The following is a 24,194-nucleotide window of genomic DNA, read 5'->3' on the forward strand; positions in this document are numbered from 1 at the left end:
GCTCTCCAGTCTCTTGTGAGAAATAGTATTTAAACATTACTAACAAACATGTCTCTTGGGCCCTCCCAAATTACATCATTTTTGACACTTAGGATGTTCTTCATCTCACATTGCTGCAGTCCTTACACTTGGGTAGTCCGCTGTCTTCGGTCGGCCCGAATATCAAAGTATTAGGCTGACGTCGGTCAAGGCGCTTAAGACTGACATCAGGACGTCAGGGTACAAATGCGCATGACTGACGTCATATCCTCAGTCTTTTTTGCCGCATGGTCCGATGCAGAAGCAGCGTTGCAAGTGCCGTTCGGCGTTCTGAAATTTTTCGAATTCGGAGTTTCAGACCGAGTCAAAGTTGGCTAAGTACCCGTTGGGAATATTTTAGTTTTTCTTGCCTCAGTGGTTTACCAGATGTCAGGAAAAGTGAATAACTGTATTTCTTGTGGGAAACAGATACCGCATAGAGATTATCATACTTTGTGTATTCCTTGTTTGGGGCCTGAGCACGACGTTGTTGGGTGTCGCTTTTGTGCTAGGTTCAATAAGCGCACTATTGCGAAGGTTAGATTGTGCCAGGTTGGTCTTCGGAAGCGGTGCAATTATAATATGCCGTCGGATGCTCCGGCGCCGCTTCTTCGAAGAAGCGCAAAGACAAAGCAGCTAAACCCAGGCAAGAAGAGTCATCCGTACCGGACGCCGGTTCTTTAGAGGCGTCAGTGGAACCGGTGGTTCCGCCGGAGGCTTCTCTGGAGTCCCAGGGGGAGACTTTGATATTGCAGGATGTGGCCTCTCAGGAGGCAGGTCAGGCTGAAGGGGCTTCTCAGGTTACTGTACTCCCCTCCCTTCCTAGGGTGGTTAGGCCCTCTCCTTCTGTTTCTAAGGCTTCTCCCAGAGGCAGGCCAGGTTTAGCTTCTGTTGGTGCCACTCCTAGTTCTTCAGGATCTGTGCCCAAGAAGCACATGCTTAAAATGGCAGAAGATTTAATTACTTTGATTAGAGGTTCTTTGCCCCCTCCTGATGAGGCCTAGGGTGGAACCAGAGTTGGGGAGTTTTGAGCAGGCTTCGGATGTTTCAGAATCTTCGGCTGAAGACTTGCAGGAGTATTCTCCTTATTCTGATTCTGATGTGGATGATTCTACTCCTTCTGCTTCTCCTCCAGAGGATTTTTCTTTTTCAGAGACTCTTCATTCCATGAGGGAACATTTTAAGTGGGAAGGTCAGGACTTCTCTGATTCCAGGAAAAGGCTTAGGGAATTTTTGCTTTTACCCCAGCATAGGCCTTTGGCTATACCACCTGTTCTGGATGTTGTGGAAGATGTGTTTGCAGAGGCTTCACTTAATCCTGATTCTTTGCCTCCTGCTCCTGTTAAACCGGACAGGTATTACAGGGTGCCTGAAGCTCATAAATATCTTTATAAGAGTCCTAGGGCGGACCCAGAAACTGTTAGTCAGGGACCTAAGGGTGTCAAGGCCTCTGTTGTAAAAAATCCGATTCCTCCTGATAAAGAGGCCAGGGCTTTGGATAGATGGGGAAAGAAAGTCTATACTTCTTCCACCTTAGCTATGAGGGCTTTGAATTGCCAGTTTCACATGTTGAAATATCAAAACTATCTTCTTTCCCAATTGAAGTCTAAGGTTGATGCTCTGGCGGAAGGTATTGAGTGTAAAGAATTACAAGATTTGGTGCATGTTTCTGAACAGGTGGTTAAGCACTCTTTACAATGTGGTTTTGATGCTGTACAGGCCTCGTCTAGGGTGGCTGCCACTGGGTCAGTTCTTCGCAGGCACGCCTGGCTGAGGGATCAGAATTTATCTGACCATGTTAAGACAAGGATTTTAGATGCTCCTTTACAGTCTGATGTGTTGTTTGGTTCACCTGTGGAGGCAGTCTTAAAGAAAATGGAAGACAAGGCTAAGTCTATGCAGACTGTTAAAGATTTTTTGCAAGTTCAGCCTCCGAAATTTAGTAGGAATTGGCCTGCTAAGGGGTGGACGTACCCTTCTTATGATTCACAGTCTAGGGGTAGATCTAGACGTGGTAGGGGCAGAGCTCAGGGCTCTTTCAGACCTAGAACAGGGAGTTCACCTGCACAGTCTTCGGGTGAGGGCAGGGGCCAGTCCTTTCGTAAACAGGCCCAATGACCTACCTTTTCAGCTGCCAGAGCCTTCTTGTCTGGCAGCACCTTTGGGAGGAAGGTTGGCACTCTTCAAGGAAAATTGGAGTTTAATTACCCAAGACAGATGGGTATTGGATATCATACACCAAGGTTACAAGTTTTATTTCCATACCTTGCCTCCTTTCAAAGGCATGCCAGACGTTCCTCCTCAGCAAAGAATAGAGGCTCACAAACAAATTTCTCTGCTGCTTCAAATAGGGGCCATACAGCCGGTCCCTCTGCCAGAAGTGGGCGTAGGATTTTATTCTCGCCTGTTCCTAGTACCAAAGAAGGGGAACACGTGGAGACCAATTTTGGATTTATCTATCCTCAACACTTATCTGGACATTCCCAAGTTCAAAATGTTGACGTTACAACAGCTTTTACCTCTGCTGGGCAAAGATCACTGGATGGTGACTCTGGATCTCAAGGAGGCTTACCTTCATGTTCCTATCAGGCTAAGTTGCAGGAAGTATCTGCGTTGGGCTGGGACTTCTCATTATCAGTTCTCTGCATTGCCCTTTGGCTTATCTACTGCGCCCAGAGTGTTCACGAAGGTTCTGGCTCCAGTGATAGCTTTCTTCAGGCTAAAAGGAATACAGATCTATCCTTATTTGGACGATTGCCTGATTCTGGCTCAAGGAAGGGACGAACTTCTTCATCATTTGCAATATGTGATAGCAGTGCTAAGATGCCTGGGGTATTCTGTGAACGAAATAAAGTCCAGTCTAGTACCCTCTCAGGACATGTGCTTTCTGGGTGTGAGACTGAATACAGCATCCCAGATGGCCTTTTTGACCCCGGACAAACAAAATAATCTTTCTCTTTACTTCCATCAATTGTCTCATCAGTCCAGGCTGACTGCAAGGACAGTCCTTCAAGCCTTGGGGTTCATGGCATCTTGTATTCTGGTGCTTCCCAATGCCAAACTGCATATGAGGAAGCTACAATGGTATCTCAAAAATGTATGGACACAGCACTGCCAAGATATGGACACTGTCATTCAGATAATACCTTGCATTCAAAAGGAGTTTTTGTGGTGGGCTCAGGAATGTCACCTAAACAAGGGACTCTCTGTGACCCGACCAGAGGCGAGTCAGATTCTAACGACAGATGCCTCAGACAAAGCTTGGGGAGCTCATCTAAATGTAAAGTGGGTACAAGACACGTGGCCTGCCAGACTACAACATCTACATATCAACTTGAAGGAGATGTTAGCAGTCCAATTTGCATTAATAGCTTTCAAGGATTTACTTCTTTCAGGGCAGGTGTTGGTTCTAACAGACAACACAACTGTCATGTGGTACATCAACAAGCAAGGGGGAACACATTCTTATCCTCTATGCAGACAAGCAATGATTTTGTGGGAGACTGCTCTCAGTTTACAGCTAAATCTTCAGGCAAGGTTTCTGCCGGAGCACAGAACTCCTTAGCAGATGTGTTGAGCAGACAAATTATGGATCCCCACGAGTGGAAATTGGATCCTCATGTATTTCAGAAATTGACAGTGTCATGGGGAACTCCAGACATAGATCTGTTCGCTTCTCCACTAAACTACCAGCTGCCAAAGTTTTGCACAAAAGGTTTCATCCCACAGCTTGGAAAGTGGATGCTCTTTCTTTCAATTGGAGCAATCTTCATGTGTATGCCTTTCCACCTCTGCCTCTCCTCCCAAAGGTACTCCTAAAGGTCAGACAGGACAAGCCAAAGATGATTTTAATAGCTCCAGATTGGCCTCGACAGCACTGGTACCCATTACTGAGAAGTCTGGTACGGGAGCCTCCATGGCCTTTGCCTTCAATTCCACACCTGCTGTCTCAGGAGAACAGTCATTTACTCAATGTCAAACTTCACTCTCTTCACCTAACAGCCTGGCATATTCTGTTTTAAACCCTGGAGGGTCTCAGCTTCCACAGCAAGTTTTGAATGTTATTTTGGAGGCCAGAAGGCCTAGTACAAGGAAAGTGTACGCAGATAAATGGAAGAGATTTTTATTTTGGAGTGCAGCAAAGGAATTTGATGTTTCTAAGCCTAATTTAAGTGTGGCTCTTCAATATCTTGCTGAGTTACTGGACAAAGGTTTGTCCTTCTCTTCTATTAAGGTTCATGCTGCAGCAATTTCTGCTCACTATGACTGTGACCCACCATTGTTTTCTCATCCTTTGTTTAAGCAATTCCTTAGAGGGGCAAAGAATATAAGACCCCCATGTAGAGCTCCTACTCCTGCTTGGGATCTCAATTTTGTGTTGGAGAAACTCACTCTACAACCTTTTGAGCCTGCAGCTACTGCCGAGTTGAAATATTTATCATGGAAGACTGCTTTTTTGTTGGCCATTACCTCTGCGAGAAGGGTTTCTGAATTACAGGCTCTTATGGCAGTTGAGCCTTTCTTAATTTTCCATAAGGACAGAGTATCTTTGCGTACTAATCCTTCCTTTATGCCTAAAGTGGTTTCTAGTGTGGCTTTAAACCAAACTATTCATTTGCCTACTTTTTATGCAAACCCCAAAATAAAGGGGAGAAGATTTTGCACACTTTGGATATACACAGGCAGTTGCGATATTATTTGAGCAGAACTAAAGGGTTCAGGCAGTCTCAGCAGTTATTTGTTTCATTTGCTCTGGGTTCTCAGGGCAAGCCTGTTTCAAAACAAACTATTTCTAAGTGGATTGGGTTTTGTATTGCTTTCTGTTATTCCCATCATGGTAAGGAGATTCCAGCTGGGATTAGGCCTCATTCCACTAGGGCTACTGCCACTTCTACAGCTTTTAAGGGGGGTGGCAACTAAAGATATTTTAGAGGCAGCCACTTGGAGTTCAGTGCATACTTTCTCTAAGCATTACCACCTTCCTCTTTACTCTAAATCTAGGGCTGGTTTTGCCACTGCAATATTACAGGGCATTTTGGCAGCACCTAATGCTTTATAGTTTTGCCATCCTCCCTTACCTCTGCTTTGGGATTCTACCCAAGTGTAAGGACTGCAGCAATGTGAGATGAAGAACATAGTACAGTTTTGTACCTACCATAAATGTAGATGTTCAAGATCTACATTGCTGCAGTCCAATTTACCCTCCTTCCCCTCTGTAGTTAGAGGCGGTGGTGTGGTTTGGGTTGTAAATATTGTGGATATTGTATATATTGTACATATGATTAGTGCAAGGGTGGTTGGTTGTTTTTTGCTGTCTTTTGGTTTTGGCCTTTCTTTTTAGGGTCTTCTGACATCTGGGGCAAGAAAAGACTGAGGATATGACGTCGGTCATGCGCATTTGTACCCTGACGTCCTGATGTCAGTCTTAAGCGCCTTGACCGACGTCAGCCTAATACTTTGATATTCGGGCCGACCGAGGACAGCGGACTACCCAAGTGTAAGGACTGCAGCAATGTAGATCTTCGAACATCTACATTTATGGTAGGTACAAAACTGTACTTTTTCCCAGTATTCATATTGCATAATCTTAACACCTGGTGTGAGTTCTCAGGCCACAAACTGCATTATTTAACACTCTAACACCTGCTCAGAAACTTACAACAATAGAAGACAGTTCACATGTATATTCTAACAGAAACCAGAGCAATAAAGCACATTCCACATCTAAATTCTGGTCATAAACTTTAGCCTTAAAACAATGGGCATGAAACCTTCATCCAGATGCACTGGAGCTGAATTCTAACCTGAAAGGGTCACAACATGCTTCACTGGGCCAGTAGAGTGCAATGTTGTCACATATTTTGCAGTTCCACATTTTGCAGTATTCTTTTACATTCAAGAAAACATGCCTGTATTTTACATTTATTTACAAATGCCAGAATTATATATCAAATTCTATTTGACTTGGCTGGCCGCCTTCGCACATCTCTCCCCAATCATCACAATTTATTCTTCACTAAACACCTAACAGAGGTGCAAAGTCTCCTGCTGCTTTTATCTTTAGCTACATTGTGTGCAGCAAACAATGAGCAAAGGAGAATACAAATATAAAAGAGAATAAATTCTGCCATTGCAGACTAGTAAGCAGCATACAACTTCTACCTGTGGTGTACTCCTACACATAGTTTTTCTTGGAGAAACCTTCCAGTCCTTGAACAAGGTTGCCTGTATGTTTACCTTATTTCCTTGGCTGTCCTTTGATAATTAGCTAGATTTTAGCAGAGTGCCTTGGATTCTTTCCTGCTACTTTAAACTCCAGTGGATGGTTTCCCTCCCTTCCCCCACCCCCCAAGTGATTGTTCAGGTACAACACACTGTGCCTGCGTAGAGTATTACAGTAATTTCTCTCTGTTAGCTTTCCAGTTATTTTTTTTATTTTTGCTGGTATAGTTTATATTTGGATATTAGAAGCTTATGTTTTTGTTTTTGCTTGCTCCCAGATTCAGTAAACCTGATTCAGAGTTCCTTTAAATGATAGTGCTGAGGTAGAAATACTCTGTTTCTTTTTTAAGTGCTGAACGATATGTATGGTAAACTGGTGAAACTGCTACATTGTTGCAATATTGTCTGGTAATAGTATATTCCACCTAGTTACACTGACTGCTCCTACTGAATACTCTGTTTCTGTAAGTTAAACATAAGTTGTAAAGTGCAGAATGATATTTATGGTAAACTGGTGAAACTGCTACATAGTTGCAATATTGTCTGGTAATAGGATATTCTAACTAGTTATACTAACTGCTGCTGAATAAGACTGGTTGCAGAGTCTGAATCTATGTCTTTTGATGACTTCTAATAGGCTATGTTCACTTGCTCTGCTTTCTGTACAATATCTATGACGGCTGTGCTTATTTTGAAGTCCTTATTTTATTTATTTTAGTCTTACATTCCTTCCTTTTGTCTTCTTTGCTACTTTTAAAGCCACTGAGCACCTGATGGCTTTGGGTCCCCCCCCCCCCCACTTGTGTCAGCAAGGAATCCTCTCACTGCAGCTAAAAGCAAATAAAACCTCTAACCAGCAATCATCCAAAAATAGACTGCATCCCCAGGTTTAACTCTGGGAACCTTGCTGTTGCCACTTGTGTAGTGTAGGTGTCAGCTTTTTGTGACTACTGTTATGCCTTGTTAAAATCTGTTACAGTCAGCTAGAGTGCATACCCTAGGGGAAACGGCTGCAAATCTTCTTCCTCTTAGCCCACCCCTTTCATCTGTTTCACTGTTGATAATTTGTTTTATGTTAGGGTATTTATTGTTTTTTACAGTTGGTGTGGGTGCAGCCCCGCTCCGTTCACCCTCGCTATGCTCTGGTTCACTTTGCTCCCCTTCCACCCCCATTCTCACCCACCCCCCATATCATTTCCTTTATACCTAACCCACCTGTTTCTTCCTACCCAAACACTCCTCGACTTTCTGTTCCTCACAAACACTCTAGCCTGCTTCCTGCCTCCAACATTGAATCCCTACCTCCTCCACCACCTCTCTATACACACCACCCTATAACCATTAACTATTACTTATAGTTAATATTTTTAACTGCAGTAAATATGCATATCTGAACGTAGTACAAATAAATTGACAATATATGATTTCCATTCACAGTATCCATAGTCAAGAACATCATTACAGATAAAGTAGCAAGTATCCCCCTCATATTTACTAACTCACTATCTCTGCTATGCTCTCTTAACTAGAGGATACCAATTACCTGACCAATACTTCCTGGCCATACTGCAGCTCCCTAACACATAAAACGATAGTTCTTGCACTGGCCAGACTCTCCATCACTTTTCTGTAGCCATATACCCAGCATTACCTGATGCTTATATAGCTCCTAAGTCCCTAACATCACTTCAACTTGTAGCTACAGACAACTCCCATTAGCAAGTCTTACAATCCCGTCCACCTATCACTTCAAATCTCTTATCCCTCTTAACAACAAACTCCCACATACACCTAATACTGCACCTTTAATACAACACCAATCTCACTCATTCATAGATAGTACCCTTGCATGTAACACATTCTTTGTGAAACTAGATAACATGGGTTACACATATCCAACCCAACTACTAAAAACATCATTCTACCCATTAATAATCTTCACCTACTCCTGCTTTCCATCCTGTCCTCCTGCCACACTCAGCTTCATAACCACTCCCCATCCCCTTGGCAAAATGATTCCACAGCCAACACCACCAAACTAAAAAACTTCTCTATATCGCCATGTGACCTTACCTCCCCCCACCCTCCTCTTACTCATGCATTAAACTGAAAATCAAAACTAACCCCCTCTCTTCTCAAAGACAAACTAAAATAATTCACAAATTGACCAAACTCTATCTACACCTACTCCATAAACTCACTCGCAGTGGTGATATACATCCCAATCCAGGCCCCAAAACATCAATCAGCCCAAATTTAAATCAGCTAAATCCCCTACACCACAGACCTACTTCAGCTCTCCTCTTCTTAAACATTAATGTAAGAAGTATACTTAACAAAATTCATGACCTTCATGCCCTACTAGCTCTATACAAACCAGATATTGCTGTGTTAACTGAAACATGACTCAAACTACATTACAATAATGAGATTAATGGCCCGGGTTACAACATTATCCGAAGAGACAGATGAGAGAAAAAGGGAGGAGGTGTTGCAATATTATTCCAAAATCATCTTGCCTTAGAACAACTAGATTACAATACCCATGAATTCAAAGATGTAGAACTAATCCTTGCCATATTAAATATAAGTTCCAACAAACATAATTATTGCAGGTGGCTATATACCACCAGGCAATAACGTCACTGTAATGGAAAGCCTGCTTAACTGGATCTCCAACTCCCTTCCACATGAAACCATACTACTAGGCGACTTCAATATTGACTGGCTTCACTGCTCCAGCCATAACACCTCTGCCTTCATGAACCTCCACAGGTTTATCCAAACTATAACCAACCCCACTGGAATTGACAAAACTTCCAAATGCTAGTCCATCTTAGACTGGATCTTGGTATCTGACCCAACTCTTGCACAGCAATCGGGTTGTCTTCCAGATACCTAAGTGACCATCATCCAACTTACCTAATTAGGAACAGATCACAAACCATCAGTCAACCTATCCTCAGAGTAGTTAGAAACAAAAAAACCTTTATAGCTACTGATCTCATCAATACTCTAAAAAGCTGTAACTGGACCCCCCCCTAAAACATCTACCTCTAGATGATGCCGTTGAGTACTTTAACACAACCTTCATAAAAATCTTAAACGGGTCTATATTAGAATACCGAACATTCAAAATGTCGAGTATTCTAATATCGAACCCTAGCAATCGAAAAAAAAACATTGAACATTCGGAACAGCGAATTTTTTCCTAGGGAAAAAATTTGCTGTTCCAAAACACATACACACAACACAAGCACACCAAACAAACCGCAATCCACACACATACACCTAAAGTCTAACACCTAACCCTACACTAAACTATACAAACACCACTAACTATCCACTTACCTTAACCCAAACCCTAACCCTAAGGTCTGTCACTATCGCACTGTCACCTCACCTGCGCCCTAACCGTAACTCACCTAACCCGCCCTAACCCACACGTCCACACAATCACACACTTACCTGTACCCGACTCGTAACTTTCCACCAGAGCGCTGAAAATACCGAAGCAACAGAAATGGACAACCAAATTCTTTCCCTAGGAAATAATTTGGTTTCCTGTTACTTCGATATTTTCAGCGCTTGCTGAAAACGGGTCGATATTAGAACACCCAGCATTTCAAATGTTCGGTGTTCTAATGTAGACCCTCTTAAACCATCATGCACCACCTAGAACCATTAGAATAAAAACTAACTATGCCCCATGGCTAAGAAAAGATACTAAAACTATAATAAAAGAAAAGGAAAAGGCCTGGATTCAGTATCAGAAAAACAAAACCACTACTTTGAGAACTATGTAGAGCTTAGAAACAAAGCCAAAAAAACAAATCAAACTAGACAAATCCAGCTACTATACAAGCATGCAGGAAAAATATGATCACAACCCACAAAAATTCTGGGTCTCAATAAATGGTATACTGCATCCAGAAAAGTCCACGACTCCAACCCCCATGCTGCCAAATAACCATGAAAACATTCCTACTTAGTTTAACAAATTCTTTACCGAAACAGTCCAGACCCTTGCCAATGCCCAAAATAGTACTAGCAGCCCCACATCAATAACTTTCCCAACCCACCCCAATATACAAAGCAATAGCCCCAATTTTCACCTCCACTCTGTATCCACCAAATCAATATCTAAACTCCTTGCTAAACTTAAACCAACCACATCAGCTGATAAGCTGCCAGCAAACTTCCTTCAGATCTCAGCTAAAGCTATAGCCTATCCTGTCTCTATTCTCATAAGCAGATCTCTCTCAGAGTGCAAAGTCCCCACGTCATAGAAAACATCACATATAATTCCATTGCACAAAGGAGGCAACTCCTTAGAGCTCACCAACTATCGCCAAATAGCAATCTTATTTATCACCTTTATCCAAAATATTAGAAAGAGTTGTTCATACTCAACTAACACAGTACATCCAGAATAATAACCTACTCTCCATATCCCAGCATGACTTTAGACCTTCCCATAGCACCATGACAGCACTACTATCATTCATCAACATAGTTAACCACCACAGAAACAAGGGTCTATTTGTTTCTTCCATATTCTTAGACCTATCAAAAGCCTTTGACATTGTAAACCACAGTCTGCTTCTTGATACCCTATCCACCCTAAATATAAGTCCCTTCTCTATATCATGGTTCAACAGCTACTTATCTGCCCGTCTGCAAGCAGTCCTATGGCAGAACCAATTGTCCCCCATGTTACCAGTAACCATAGGAGTCCCTTCAAGTATCCATCCTTGACCCATTTCTTTTCTCTCTATTTACAAATCAGATCTCTTCATCCTCTCCCACTGCCTCAATTGTACAATATGCAGATGACACTACCCTCATATGTGCTGTCCCTACCCTTAGTGAACTGCAAACCCTTACCCAAAATAACTTCACCCTAGCCGAAACTCGGTTCACAAACATCAAACTTCTTCTTACCCCCCCCCCCCCAAAAAAAAAGAATTCTTTTCAGTCCTGGCAGAGCTCCTCCCATAAGTAATAATTTCAGCATTCGCTCCAAAGAAAACATTCAAATCAGTCCAACCACACACACTAAACTGCTAGGCATAAAAATAGACAATAACCTGAGGTTCAACATCCACATAGCACAAAGCATTAAGAAAATTAATAAAAATCTTGGCCTTCTCTACAGGAACAAACAGTTTATGACAAGACGCACCAAAGTAGCCATCGCAAGGACTCATCTTCTATCTACCCTCCTCTATGCCTCTCCCATCTTGACCAAACTCCACCAAACTGATCTAAATAAAATGGAATCTTGCTAGAACAAGATTGCCACGTTTGCTACTGAAGCCTCATATAGGTCCCACCAATGTCTATCCTTTAAGCAACTCAACTGGCTTGAGTTGCCTCATATACTTCTACTCAGTCAACTCAAACTCTACTACCTTCCTGAGATAACTCCAGCACTTCAGCACCTAATTCAGCCCCACATTCCCTCTAGAGCCGTAAGATCTAGTAACCAAAACCTCATAACTGTCATCAAACATAAAAACAAAGCTGGTAAGTCCCTCTTTGCCAACACCATTGCCAAAACCTGGAACACACTACCAAGCCAAACAACTTCTGCCACCTCCTTTAGTCAATTCAAAACTTCCTGAAACCCACTGTCTAAGTAACTGGCTATGCTCATGCCACTCACCAGGCTAATCCATACCAAGAGAATTTGTCAGGGTACAGCTATGTATAAGCAGTTTCTCCCCTGAAAGCTTCCAAACCCGTATACATTTATCTTACAAAACTTACAGCTGCAAAAGAAAAAAAAAGTACCTCTGATTGTCTACTGTAAGAAATGTTAATCACTAGCATGATGTCCTGTTGTGTGTATATATGCTATATGCATGTTTGTTAATCACCAGCATATTGTCCTGATGTGTATATACGCCATATGTATGTATGTTCTACTTCTTTTTACTCTCATGTAATGTATTGTAATGTGGAGCTTTTCTCCCCGGGCCTCCGCTGAAAATGGATCTGTGTCCAGTCGGACTTTCACAGTAAACAAATGTAAAATAAAATAAATAAAATTTCTTATAGGGCCTTCGCTGAAAATTGACATTGTTCCAAGTCGGACTTTCCCGGTAAACAAATACTAAATAAATAAATCTGAAATAGTTATTGGATGCGTGTCGAAGCTTTCAAGTTAAATGCACACGTTTCTATGAAATATAATTTCTTTCTAGTCTATCCCAACGATTGTGCATTAAGGAATATGTAAATTCTCTTTAAGTTCCTATAACTGAATTCATGTCTTCCATACCAAATATTTTCCTAAATATATTCAGAAATGTACCCTCTTTTGTTATATTTTCCCTTCTAGGTCCCCCAAATACATTCTTGCTGTTGCAGATCAAGTTCTAGTCCCACCATTAAGTAATAGTCCCTGCTGCAAAATTATTATTTCTCCCTAAAATGTCTTAAGCTCCATGACAGCAGTTTTTGGTAGAATATAAATACATGCCAGCATAGTCCTTCCTTGTCAGTAGCCCCTTACTACCACAAATCCGCCATCATCTTTTTTCTTTCTATTGGCGCTCCTCTAACAATTAATATAGTTACTCACCTTTTCCTTTGTCCCTAATAGTCTGCTGAATATCCATCCTGAAATCCTTTATCAAATTCACATGCTCATTTCTTTCCAGATGCGTCTCCTGCAGCATTGCTATTTGGATTTTGCATTTGTTAATATAATTTAATAGTCCTGCCTTTTTGTCTGCACCTATAAGGCCATTTACATTCCAAAGTAATATGGATAGCATAGCCATTATGATAAGATGTTCTTATTCCCATCTAGGTGTCCTGATAAGTCAAATTTTAGACTGTTCAGTAGGCATCCTACAATGTTATCATGGCACATTGAGGCTGTCTTTTTGTCTTTAGTGAGCGCAGTCAGTACATATATAGTTATAGTTGGAGTTATATTTGAGTATTTCTTGAGAGATGGTTGGGGTGGGGGTGGGGATAAAGTTGGAACTGAATATGTCCACTAACAGGTTTGCTATATTGCTAGGCTTTGTGCATGTGGCATCATTAACCACCAGTTCAGCCCATTGCTTCATAGTGCCAGTGACGTTTCTAAAATAGCTGAAGAAGGTCGTATAACCTAAGTGAAAGATAACTATCTTAAACTCAAAGTTGTCTATGTTTGACCTAATTAGTCCTCTTAGTTTTCTGTTTAGTTTAAGAGAGGTTTTATCTTCTTAATTGTTGCCATATTTTTTTCCTTTTCTTGTATATCTTGTTTAATTAGTGATGTCACCCAGGCAGTTTGTTTCTAGGGCTAGTTCTGGGCTTATTTCTGGACTGTACAGCAACCTGTATTAAGCCACTGATATTGGTTGTATAGTTTCTGACAGCAGTTCAGCCTAGACTGCTGTGTTCTTGGAGTTTGGAGGGGTATTAAATTTTGACCATCGCTTAATGAAAGGAAGTTTGTCTTGGAATAATTCCTAACTGTGACTAGTTTTACTGGGGTTACAGAGTTGATTTTGATTTTGAAAGAGACAGCTTTATGGTCTGACCTTAGAAGGGATGATGAGTCGTTGAAGGGGGGTGCAGCATTCTCCCATATTTTTACAAGGTTCATTATGATGGAGCTTTTAGTGGGCATTTTCGCTGTTTGGTCAAGGGTGTTTTTATTGATGAAGTCCAGGAATCTCTGTGCCTGTAGATTCAAAGCAGTGTAGGATTCCCAGTCTATAGAGGGGTAACTAAAATCTTTCAAGAGTAAGATGTTAGGTTGGGTGGTAAGTGTCTCCAATAGCTCCAAATATGCATTGTTGAATACTTTGGGACATGTAGGGTGGCCTGTAGCTGACTATGATATAGTACGGGATTTAGTTAATAGAGGTTCATAGATTAGTACTACGCTAACTGACCTTGTGGACCATTTTAAGCCTAGCCAATTACCTCAATCAAATCAAACCCTGCACCTTGTGTATGTAAGGTAAACACTTGAACCATTATACCAACCTCCCATCTTCTGATCTGCAGAAGGAGGAATTCCAGTGTGCCATCTTGTTTGACCAACCTGGCATCCAGGTAGAATACTTGCTAGCCAGGAACTGAATTGCAGTCAAGCTGGCAGAATTGCTAGCATTTATGTCTCAGTTTCTTTTCTCACACTGGGAGAGCTGAAACTAAGATGTTGATCAGTGTGCAGCCATCTTAGAATTCCTTGGAATTCATACATTTTTTTATATATTTTAGTATATACTGTTGAGTTTTGTAAAGCTCTTGTTTATATTTTGTTATGTGTTCAATTTGCATTCTTTCTATTAAATTGCTTAAAGTCGTTGTAATTTGTCTAATCTACTTTTTGTACCTTTTGTACATGTATTTATACTTGGAGCTTTTTCGCCAGGCCTGTGCTGAAAAGGGGTAACTTATGCCCAAATGAACAGCCACTATAAACAAATGCTAGTGAATAATTTTAAAACATTGCATTAAACACTGCTTCACCTTGGTTATACTTGATGCTTAAAAATAATCACTTGAAGTTCATAGCATTTATATCATTAAGGCAAATATAGAACTTGCATTCATGCAATGTTTTTAATCTACTACTATTTCTACAAAAATAGATGTTTGTTGAATTTTAGTAATAGAAGAATCAAATTTTGGGGTCACAGTCTGCTGTTTGTCAAACAATACTGCAGAGAAGTAAAGGGATTTCCCTCTAGGAATGTTAAGTAACTCTGCTTACCACACTTGCTGAACTAACAACTGGCAAGTAGCAGCAGAACCTAACCAATGAAATGGAGCAAGTGTAAAAACACCAGTAAAAATCAACAATTTAACTAGGCCAGCCAATTTTTTTAGTATCACTTTTGGCCGTGTGTCTTTCAACCATCAAGCCTTCCTAGGATCAGACATTGCACTGTCCAGAGTGTGGTGGGGCATCATCTAGGCAGTCATAGGAGTGTTTTGTGCTCTTGACTAGATTCCAGCAACTAGAGCATTTTTCCTTTTTGTCCTAACCTCACTTCTGGTGGTGACACAAGCACTTGCCTCACTGCAAGAGCTGCCTTTTCCTCTCCTTCTGTCCATGTATGCTTCCCTGCATACACCAGTAAGGACTTCCATCATTCACTTAGGTGACCATGCCCACATCTTCCACATACCTCTCAACCATACCGAATTCCTCAGTATTTACTGGTTTTGAGGGCAAAATAATGGGGAGCCATGAATTCCCAGTGGCCCCTTCAATTTCTGATCTTTTTTCAATTTTTTTTTTTTTTAGTTGGTTGTCATCACGCATCCCAGGGGTGTGCGTGCAGTGATGACATCAGGCAGACTGTCAGACTGTTGGAGACTAGCACATGGGTCGGACTGCATTTACTTGTTTACAGCAGCAAACGGAGAAGCTGTTTATACAGTTAAACTAAAGTTTTTACTTCTGCTAAGCGGCAAGCCCAAGACCCGGACAGTGCAGGTTCCAGCAGAGTCCAGTCTGCCCAGTGTCCGCATGCACTCCTGGGATGAGAAGATTTACTCTCCGTGGCAGCTCCACATCTCTCCCTGGCAGTTTATGGGATGTGAACTTTAATTTTAATGACATATTTCTTGACTGGTCCGGTGATCGTTTAGGTGGTATGGTAATCTGTTGTCATGGTGTTAAACTTGTGCTGTTTATTTATTTTGGTTTATTTTAAGGGCATATTTCTTTAAGACTGGTCTGGTGATTGTTTAGGTGGCAGTGGTATTATTTATTTATTTTGGGACATGCACTTTACTTTAATTTTAAGGACATATTTATTTAAGACTGGTCCAGTGACCGATGTGCATGTGACGTCACCCTGCTTCGAGAACCCACACAATTTAAAATGTTATGGTTATGGTCTTGTTTAAGGGAATTATTTTCCACTTTGCTGCTCATTTAAGGGAAATATTTGCACTCATTGTGCTGCTTAAGGGCTTATTTTTGTTATGTTTTTCAGCATAACAAGTAAGGATTAGTTTTCCTGTAAGCAAGGGAATTAATTTGCACTACAACAAATAGATTTTGCTGCTCTGTGTGTGGGAATTTGAATTACTTCATTGCAGTGTGTTTTGTGCTTTTGTTATGCTGCAAGTAAGGGAATTAGTCTACAACAAATACATTTTGCTGCTTTTAATTTGCCACAGTGTTGCTTGATTAAAGGCTCATTTTTTGCTGCAAGTGAGGGAATTAGTTTTGTTGCAAGTAAGGGAATTAATTTGCCACTAAAACAAATACATTTTGCTGCTCCATGTGTGGGAATTTGAATGTCTTATGCTTTTGTTATGCTGTACGTAAGGCAATTAGACTGATCTGTGTGTGACGTCATCCTGCTTGTCCCAAGAATTTAAAATGTCAAGGTCTCATTTAATGGAATCCATTTGCCACTCATTTTGCTGCTTGTTTAAGGAAACTATTTTGCTGCTCGATTAAGGGCTCATTTTTGCTACCTTTTGCTGCAAGTAAGGGAATTAGTTTTGCTGCAAGTAATGGAATTAATTTGCCACTAAAATTAATGCATTTTGCTGCTCTGTAATTACTTGTTTTGTGCTTTTGTTATACTGCAAATAAGGCAATTAGACTGATGTGCGTGCAATGTCACCCAGCTCTTCCCAACAACCCGCACAGTTTAAAATGTTAAGGTCTCGTTTAAGGGACTCGATTTGCTGGTAGTGCTCGATTAAGGAGGGCTCATTTTTGCTACGTTTTGCTGCAAGTAAGGGAATTAATTTGCCATTACAATATATGTTGCTGCTCTGTGTGTGGGAATTTGAATTACTTCATTACATTGTGTTTTTTGCTTTTCTTATGCTGCAAGTAAGGGAATTAGTCGTTTGTGCTTTTGTTATGCTGTGTGTGTGTATGTGTTATGCTGCCTGCAGGGTGGGTGGGTATGGGTGCTTTATACTGCAGTGTGTGTGTGTGTGTGTGTGTGTGTGTGTGTGTGTGTGTGTGTGTGTATGTATAGCTTTCAAATATCTAACTGTTTAGCTCATACTTTTGGTCTGTTCCTCTTAAAATTTGTGGTTTTCTGACAAATCAATGAGAAATTAATTCACTAAATAATATTGATAGTCATTTAAGTTTCAGTCTTCCTGTCTTTCAGAAAACACATGGTGACACAAAACATTTTATTTTAGCAACTTTCTAAGATTATACAAGCAGTGTTTAAAATGTGTCCCTGGTTTTGGGTCTTTGTTCCCCCCAGTACATTTTGGCTTCTTCTGGATTTCTTTTGCTGCAAAGTTGAGAGATATAGTTGTGTGTCAAGTGGCTTTTACAAGGAGTTGAGAGTTTCAGGGGAGGAGAAGCTTTAGTGCTGCTTATGCTAAATCTGTTTGCATTGTTAATAGTACAACAGGTAGTATACTTTCTTTTGATGTAGAAGGCTGTGAGTTCTACTCCCACAGTATCTAGATGGACTGCTGATACTGTATTGTTGCACTTTAAAGGGGGTGGATGCTACAGTCCTGAAAATGTCCTCTTTTGGTAACTATGAACCTGTTACAGTTTGCAACCCATTCCCCATGCAATATTACTAGATCATTACTTTTTAATGTAACGTAAGCATTTTATACTTCAAGGGCAACAGACACTTTATTTGTAGATGAAACAATGAAATATAAAGTTGTTTGCTAGCAGCAACCTCTTAGATACAGATCTCTTTAATGTGGAATTATTTAGATGACTTTTACTTCTGCAGAGATTGTGCATATTTACTGATACTGGTGGATTGTAATGACAGACGTTTGAGTAGACTCTTATGATGGAAATGGTCTGAATTGGGCAGTTTTGTCATTATTGGTTCATACATTTTGTTTCATTGTTTACTGGAAAAAATGTTCAAATGAATAAATTTAAACACACTCTAACAAGTGTGCTGTATTTTACAAGGAATATAATTTAATACAGTCGGGAAGGTGCATCAAAGAACACATGTATGTTTCATGTGCAAGGTGCCTGTGATTCGAAAACAGCCCAAAGGTAATCTTTATCCACAACTGGCCAGATGCATTTTCTTTTAATGTGGGTTTCAATGCTGTTTCAATTAATGTTGAGTTTCAACGGCAGATAAGTTTTAATGCTAAATCTGTTTTCATTGTGAAACTGTTTAGCAAATGTCTATTAGTATTTGTGCTATAAAATGTAAAATAAAAATTTTAAATGAAATCCAAATAATCATTGTAGAAGTAAAGCAGTATGCACATTACAGTGTTTATGGTAAATTGGCGAAAATAGCTAAGTATGGGACATTGGAATGGCTGCGGGGACTCTGTGGCCATGTTTTGGTTGTCTGTTCTTCCGGTTGCGTTTGAAAGTTGGTATCCCACAATCCCGTTGGAGTGGGTGTGTTTACACAATTATGTATGCAAATTTTATGTTAATCAGTGTGCAGATTTGCACCTATTTTCATGGGCCCTTGTCCAGATTTTTGATGTTTCCAGGTCGAGAGGTATGAGCTTCCGTACATTAATATAGGCTTCTGCTCTCTGGCTAAGACCTTATCGTTATAACAGCACTGCTAGCCAAGTGGATTCCCTTCCCCCCAAGGTGATATGGCCATCCTCTCTGCCTAAATAGACAAGTGCCCAAGCTGTTGGAACTCTGATTACCTAAATGTAGTCAGGATTTTATCCTTCTATGCCACCTGTTCATAGGCACGTAGGTGAATACTAGGCTAACTGCCTTGAAGGGCCATTTTAGGCAGAGATCGCCTCTGAGTAGGCGATATGAGACAGAGTAAAGCTGGAGTTTTTTGAGATGGTCTGCGTAGGGTATCTGTTTGAGGCCGATAATCCTCTTTGTGAGGTATTTCTGTGGCCTTTCCAGTTGTTGTAGATGTCTTGTGAGATACATACCAAAAGGGACATTGTACTCTATAATGGGTCTAATGAGTGATGAGTAGAGGGGAACAATGACCTCTTTTTTCCTGGATGAGAAACCTTTTGTGATGAGGTGTGCCACATAGAAGGATTTGCTAACTACTGTGGCAATGTGATTATCAAAGGAGAGACTACTGTCCACCTGTGCCCCAAGGTCTCTTATCACACCTTCAGTGTTAAGTAGATCACTGCCTATGTGGTAGTTCATGGGTACAGAGTTTGTACCAAAAGGGATGACAATGCACTTTTTGACATTGAGCTTGAGGCCATGGCTTTGACACCAGGCATCTGTCTCATTGAGGCCCTTTTGTAGGATGTCCACATCATTAGGAGTTTTGATTATGGCTCCTAGTTTGCAGTCATCTGCAAACTTTGCTAGCCAAAGACCTTCTGTGTTAGCCTGTACTTCAGAGAAGTAGATACCAAACAGGAGAGGATCTAGGACCGAACCCTGTGGTACTCCACTTGTCACTGGTCTGAAGTTGGATTTAGAGTCTGCTACTTTCACAGTGTGGGTTCTGTCAGTGAGCTAGTTGGCAACCCATCTTGTGACATATGGATTTATACCTAGTTTAGTGAGTTTATCTATAATTCCAGATTGGGGGGATGGTGTTGAAAGCCTTGGCGAGATCTAGATAGGCTGTGTGAACCACCTTACCCTCATCTACGGCTTTGGTGACTCCACAGTCCATCCAAGAGTTACAGTAGCAGCTATATTTAAAATTCTTCCAGGCATGTGTAGCAATACAAGACATGGGTAAGGTGAATAAATAAATGTGCACTTTGGAAGTATAAAGAAAGAAATTCAGTTTGTCCTTCCTTCTGCAGTTAACACAGTACTACTTGACACATCCTCTGGCAGAAATAGCAGGTGAACAGCATTAGCTGAGGTACTTAAGCAATTAACAAGTTTCCAGTCATGCCGGCACTGTGCATGCAAATGGGGAGGGATGCAGTCATGACATAGTTTGTAACCATCCCCAGAACTTTAATAGTCATCAGCAAAGGCTGTGGAGGGACTCAAGCTGGTTGCTGAGCAGATTAAATAAATCAGCTAGCAAATGGCTGAGATACACTTTTTGAAGCTGCTGTTGGCCATGAATTTAGTCACAGTAACTGCTTTAACAAATGTGACAATGTCTATCTCAGAATAGTGTAGTTTTTATCTGTATCCAAAAGGTGATAAAAAGGATCCTCCTCCAAAAAAAGTTATATATTGTTTTTACTCAGCCACCTGGCTACCTACTTCATATTTGCCTATAGCAGATCATGTTGCTAAATAGTTCAATGCAGTTAAAGTTTAAGCAATGAAATCTCAATAAAATGAATTGTTACCTGTTCAGTTTGGTTACTAAAGGAAGATTGTGTCTTGAAACTTCAAAACAGATGCAACAAGTACTAGGCTGAGTTCTGGGAGACTTTTTTGTCAAAAATGTTAGAAAAGTGTCAGGGTACAATTGGAGCTACATTTGAGTTAGTAAATCAGAGGATGCTGGTTCATGTTGGACTAGGCTGAAGTGTCCTGGGTCATTGTATGGCTTGTATTGACAGTAAAATAACAGATAAAATGTGTTATCTGTTATTTTACTGTTTACTCATTTTGTTATGGAGCTTTTTCCTCAGGCCTCTGCTGCTGGAAAAGGTCAACTTGTTTACCCAGTCAGACCATCTCAGTAAACAAATGAAATAAACTGGACAATGTCTTGAGGGAGCCCAACTGGAAATGCATTAATATTACATATAAATCAGAAACATTCACCGTGGCAATTGAGATGTGCAATAGATTCACAAAAAGGCATTTAAAAATGGATTGTCCAAGAAAACAAGCTTGGCAGAAAATTGTTTAATATAGTTACATTTGTTATTTGTGCTGTTTGGAGGTTTCTGCTTTTTTTTTCAGATCTGCCATTGCCTGATCAGTTTACTCTCTTTTTTTGTAGATATAATACATAAAGTTTTATCTTTCCTACAAACACTGTGTTTTATTTAACTGCTTATCTTGAGAGTATTAGATTTCTGTGTTGGATGTAAAGTGCACTCAGCCTGCTAATTTTGAAGAGTATGATATGTAAGGTAAACTAAGCTAGCTGTTTTTTTCGGAGTAAGAAATGTGAGGTATACTTTGTCATCTGATTTTGAGGAACTGGTAAAATAATGGTTTTGTAAGTAAATGGTTAGTCAGTAATTTAAGGTGGGATAACTGAATTTACTATTACCAATTGATGTCTTGATTTTACTTTATGCAGAGGAAAGCATAGTTTTGTCTGCAAAACTGATGTATGTTTTGGGGGCTTACAATGAAACCTGAAAATGTAAATGCTAGGGTTGAACTAAAGCAGTATGCAAATTTAGTTAACTTTGCTATTTACTTCTTTTGCTCAAATTCTGCAGCATTTGCTTGCTGAGGCAGAGCGAAGGGCTGTTCAGCTTGTGAAAATATGTTAAGAGAAGGAAGATTTTCTTTTTTTACCTTCTTTGTTCTTATTTTATCAGGGACAAAGTTGCATTTATCACTGGTGGTGGATCTGGCATAGGATTCCGAATTGCTGAAATCTTTATGAGGTATGTACAGTTACACATAAAGGAAGCTTAAACTGGTGCATGTGGTTGTTATGATCTTAATCTCATTTCCAGTATATACTGTGACTTGAAGAGGCAATCGCTATGTCAACCTTGATAATTTGTTCACAAGTGTTCTACTGTGCATAAAGTATGTCACTAGTGTCAGAGTGCAGAAGCATGTGGACACTTTTGGTCACATTATTTGCTATACACAAACCAGGTGAGAGATGTATTGTTAGGACATCTCTTTGGGCATTAGCTAGTGAGAGCACCTGCAGTCTCCATTCAGAACAACAGGAAAGTCAGCTGTTTTTTGGATGTTCAGTAATACAAAAGTGGTTGTTCTTTGATGTGAACAAATGCTGGAAATGGAAAAAAGAATCCTACGTAACTACTTAATTTCTCAATCTAGTTTGATGTGGTTTTTGACTTCTGCATCATAGTGGTAGGCATGGTCTTTGTGTTGAAATGGCTGGATGTAACATATGGAACTACATTACAGCTTCATTGATTAATGGGAGGAAAAAGCATAAGTTCATAGGTACTCCCTAGGCTATTTTTCTGTCAGGACCTTACATTCCCGAAGTAATTTTCTGCCTTTTTTATTTTGCATATGATTAACCAGAGGCTGGCAATGATTTATGGTTTCTCCTGTCCATGAGGGACATGGGTGCTAAACTAGGGGTGAATTTGCAATTTCCCATGCATTCTTCAAGTTTGAATAGAGTAAGAAAAGCACTTCACTTTATGTGGAAGATTTTTTCAGTAGTAGTGTTTTCTGATATCTCTCCAAAATGTTTTGTTTATGTTGCAAAAAAGATTGAAATCCCTTGAGTAGGTATTCAGTCTAACATTGCACTTGTGAGTGGGTAATAGGTCTGACTGGAGAGCAGTAGCGTAACTTGGATGGGATGAGAAGGACAGCTGCTCTGGGTCCAAAGTGTTGAGGGCTGCAACAGCCAATCCAGTCGCTCTTTAATGCAATACCGGCTTTGAAAATCCTATATTGCAGTTGTGGTCAAACCTGAGCACTATATTGCTCTATGTGTGGGCTAAACTGTAGGAACTGCTTGCTACATTGTAGCAAACAGTTTGCTACAGGTAAAAAATTTTATATATATATATATATATATATATATATATATATATATATATATATATATAAAATGTCCTTTCTATCTCTCTCTCTCTCTCTATATATATATATATATATATATATATATATATATATGGGTGTACTTTTGATGAACGACAGTTCACTATTTCGAACTTCAAAAGTACACCCACACTAACATGAAAGTGCACTTCCCGCGAACCCACTAGACCGAACGGGTTAGCAGTCACGGACCTTAGGGTTAGGGCACGGGTCATGGTAAGGGGATAGCCCTACTAGCTATCCCCTTACCCTAACCCTTGCCCTAACCTTTAAGACATTCTGAATCGTGCTGTATGTTCCACTGTGGTGCGATAGTCACGGTCCTTAGTGTTAGGGTAAGGAGATAGTTAGGGTTATCCCCTTACCTTGACCCATGCCCTAACCCTAAGGTCCGTGACTATCGGACCACAGTGGACGATATTCCAAATCAGGCTATGTCCTCCACTGTGGTGCGATAGTCACGGACCTTAAGGTTAGGGCACAGGTTAGGGTAAGGGGATAGTTAGTAGGGCTATCCCCTTACCTTGACCTGTGCCCTAACCCTAAGGTCCGTGACTATCGCACCACAGTGGAGGACATAGCCCGTTTTTCAATGTCCTTCATTGTGGTGCGGTAGGTTTGGTCTAGTGAGCTTAAGCGACAGTGCATTTTTGTTAAAGTGCACATTTGCTTAAGTGGGGATGTACTTTCCCATTTCGAAATAGTGAATTTTCGTTGTAGGAAAGTACACCCATATATACATATATATATATATATATATATATATATATAAATTGTATATCTAATGTCTTTTTTATTCTTCCTCAACATATGGTTATGGATCTGACCTCTGATCCGTCTCAGCTGCATTCTACAGACTTTGGATCCAACTCTCAAGCTCCTCCCTCTAACCATAATGCTCTAGTCCATCCTCAATACCTCAGATCTTGTTTCCCACCATCTCACATGGATGTGAATCCTCTCTCTGTGCTTCTTTTCAGGTTAATTGTAAGTGTGTTTTCTTAGAAAACACCTGCTTTCTCTCTGTAAATTAGGTAATTCCTGCCTTTTATTTTTTCTGGTTTTCCATTAGTTGCCTAACTTTAGTAAAGTAATTTCTTAAGTACCATAGTTGGTACTCCTTTCATTCTTTGTCACTTATTTATACTTTTGTGAAAGAAATGTTTTCCTGCAGTGAACAGGAAGGAAAGACACTGTATGCCGTAGGGATTCATTTTTCTGCCCCTCAATGATCCTTTTCAAGGAATCAAAGAGGAGGCAAGAAAACGTAGTTCTTAAATCCCAGGGATCTTTCCAGGATTCAAGCGGAGACAACTCCCTGAGAGGCAGAGGAAAGAGTTCAAATGGA

General features: G+C 40.4%; 1 protein-coding gene across 2 annotated transcripts in view; it reads left to right on the forward strand.

The window, feature by feature from the left end:
- DECR2 (2,4-dienoyl-CoA reductase 2) overlaps positions 1–24,194 on the forward strand; it is a 2,028,638-nt gene that overhangs the window by 215,984 nt on the left and 1,788,460 nt on the right. For both annotated transcript variants that reach the window (XM_044089812.1, XM_044089813.1), the window contains exon 2: positions 21,622–21,690. In XM_044089812.1, the coding sequence (XP_043945747.1) occupies positions 21,622–21,690 (69 nt within the window). The remainder of the gene's footprint in view (positions 1–21,621; positions 21,691–24,194) is intronic.

The sequence above is a fragment of the Protopterus annectens genome, chromosome 12.part0 (genome assembly GCF_019279795.1).
Source record: "Protopterus annectens isolate FY-2018-M chromosome 12.part0, PAN1.0, whole genome shotgun sequence".
NCBI lineage: Eukaryota > Metazoa > Chordata > Ceratodontiformes > Protopteridae > Protopterus > Protopterus annectens.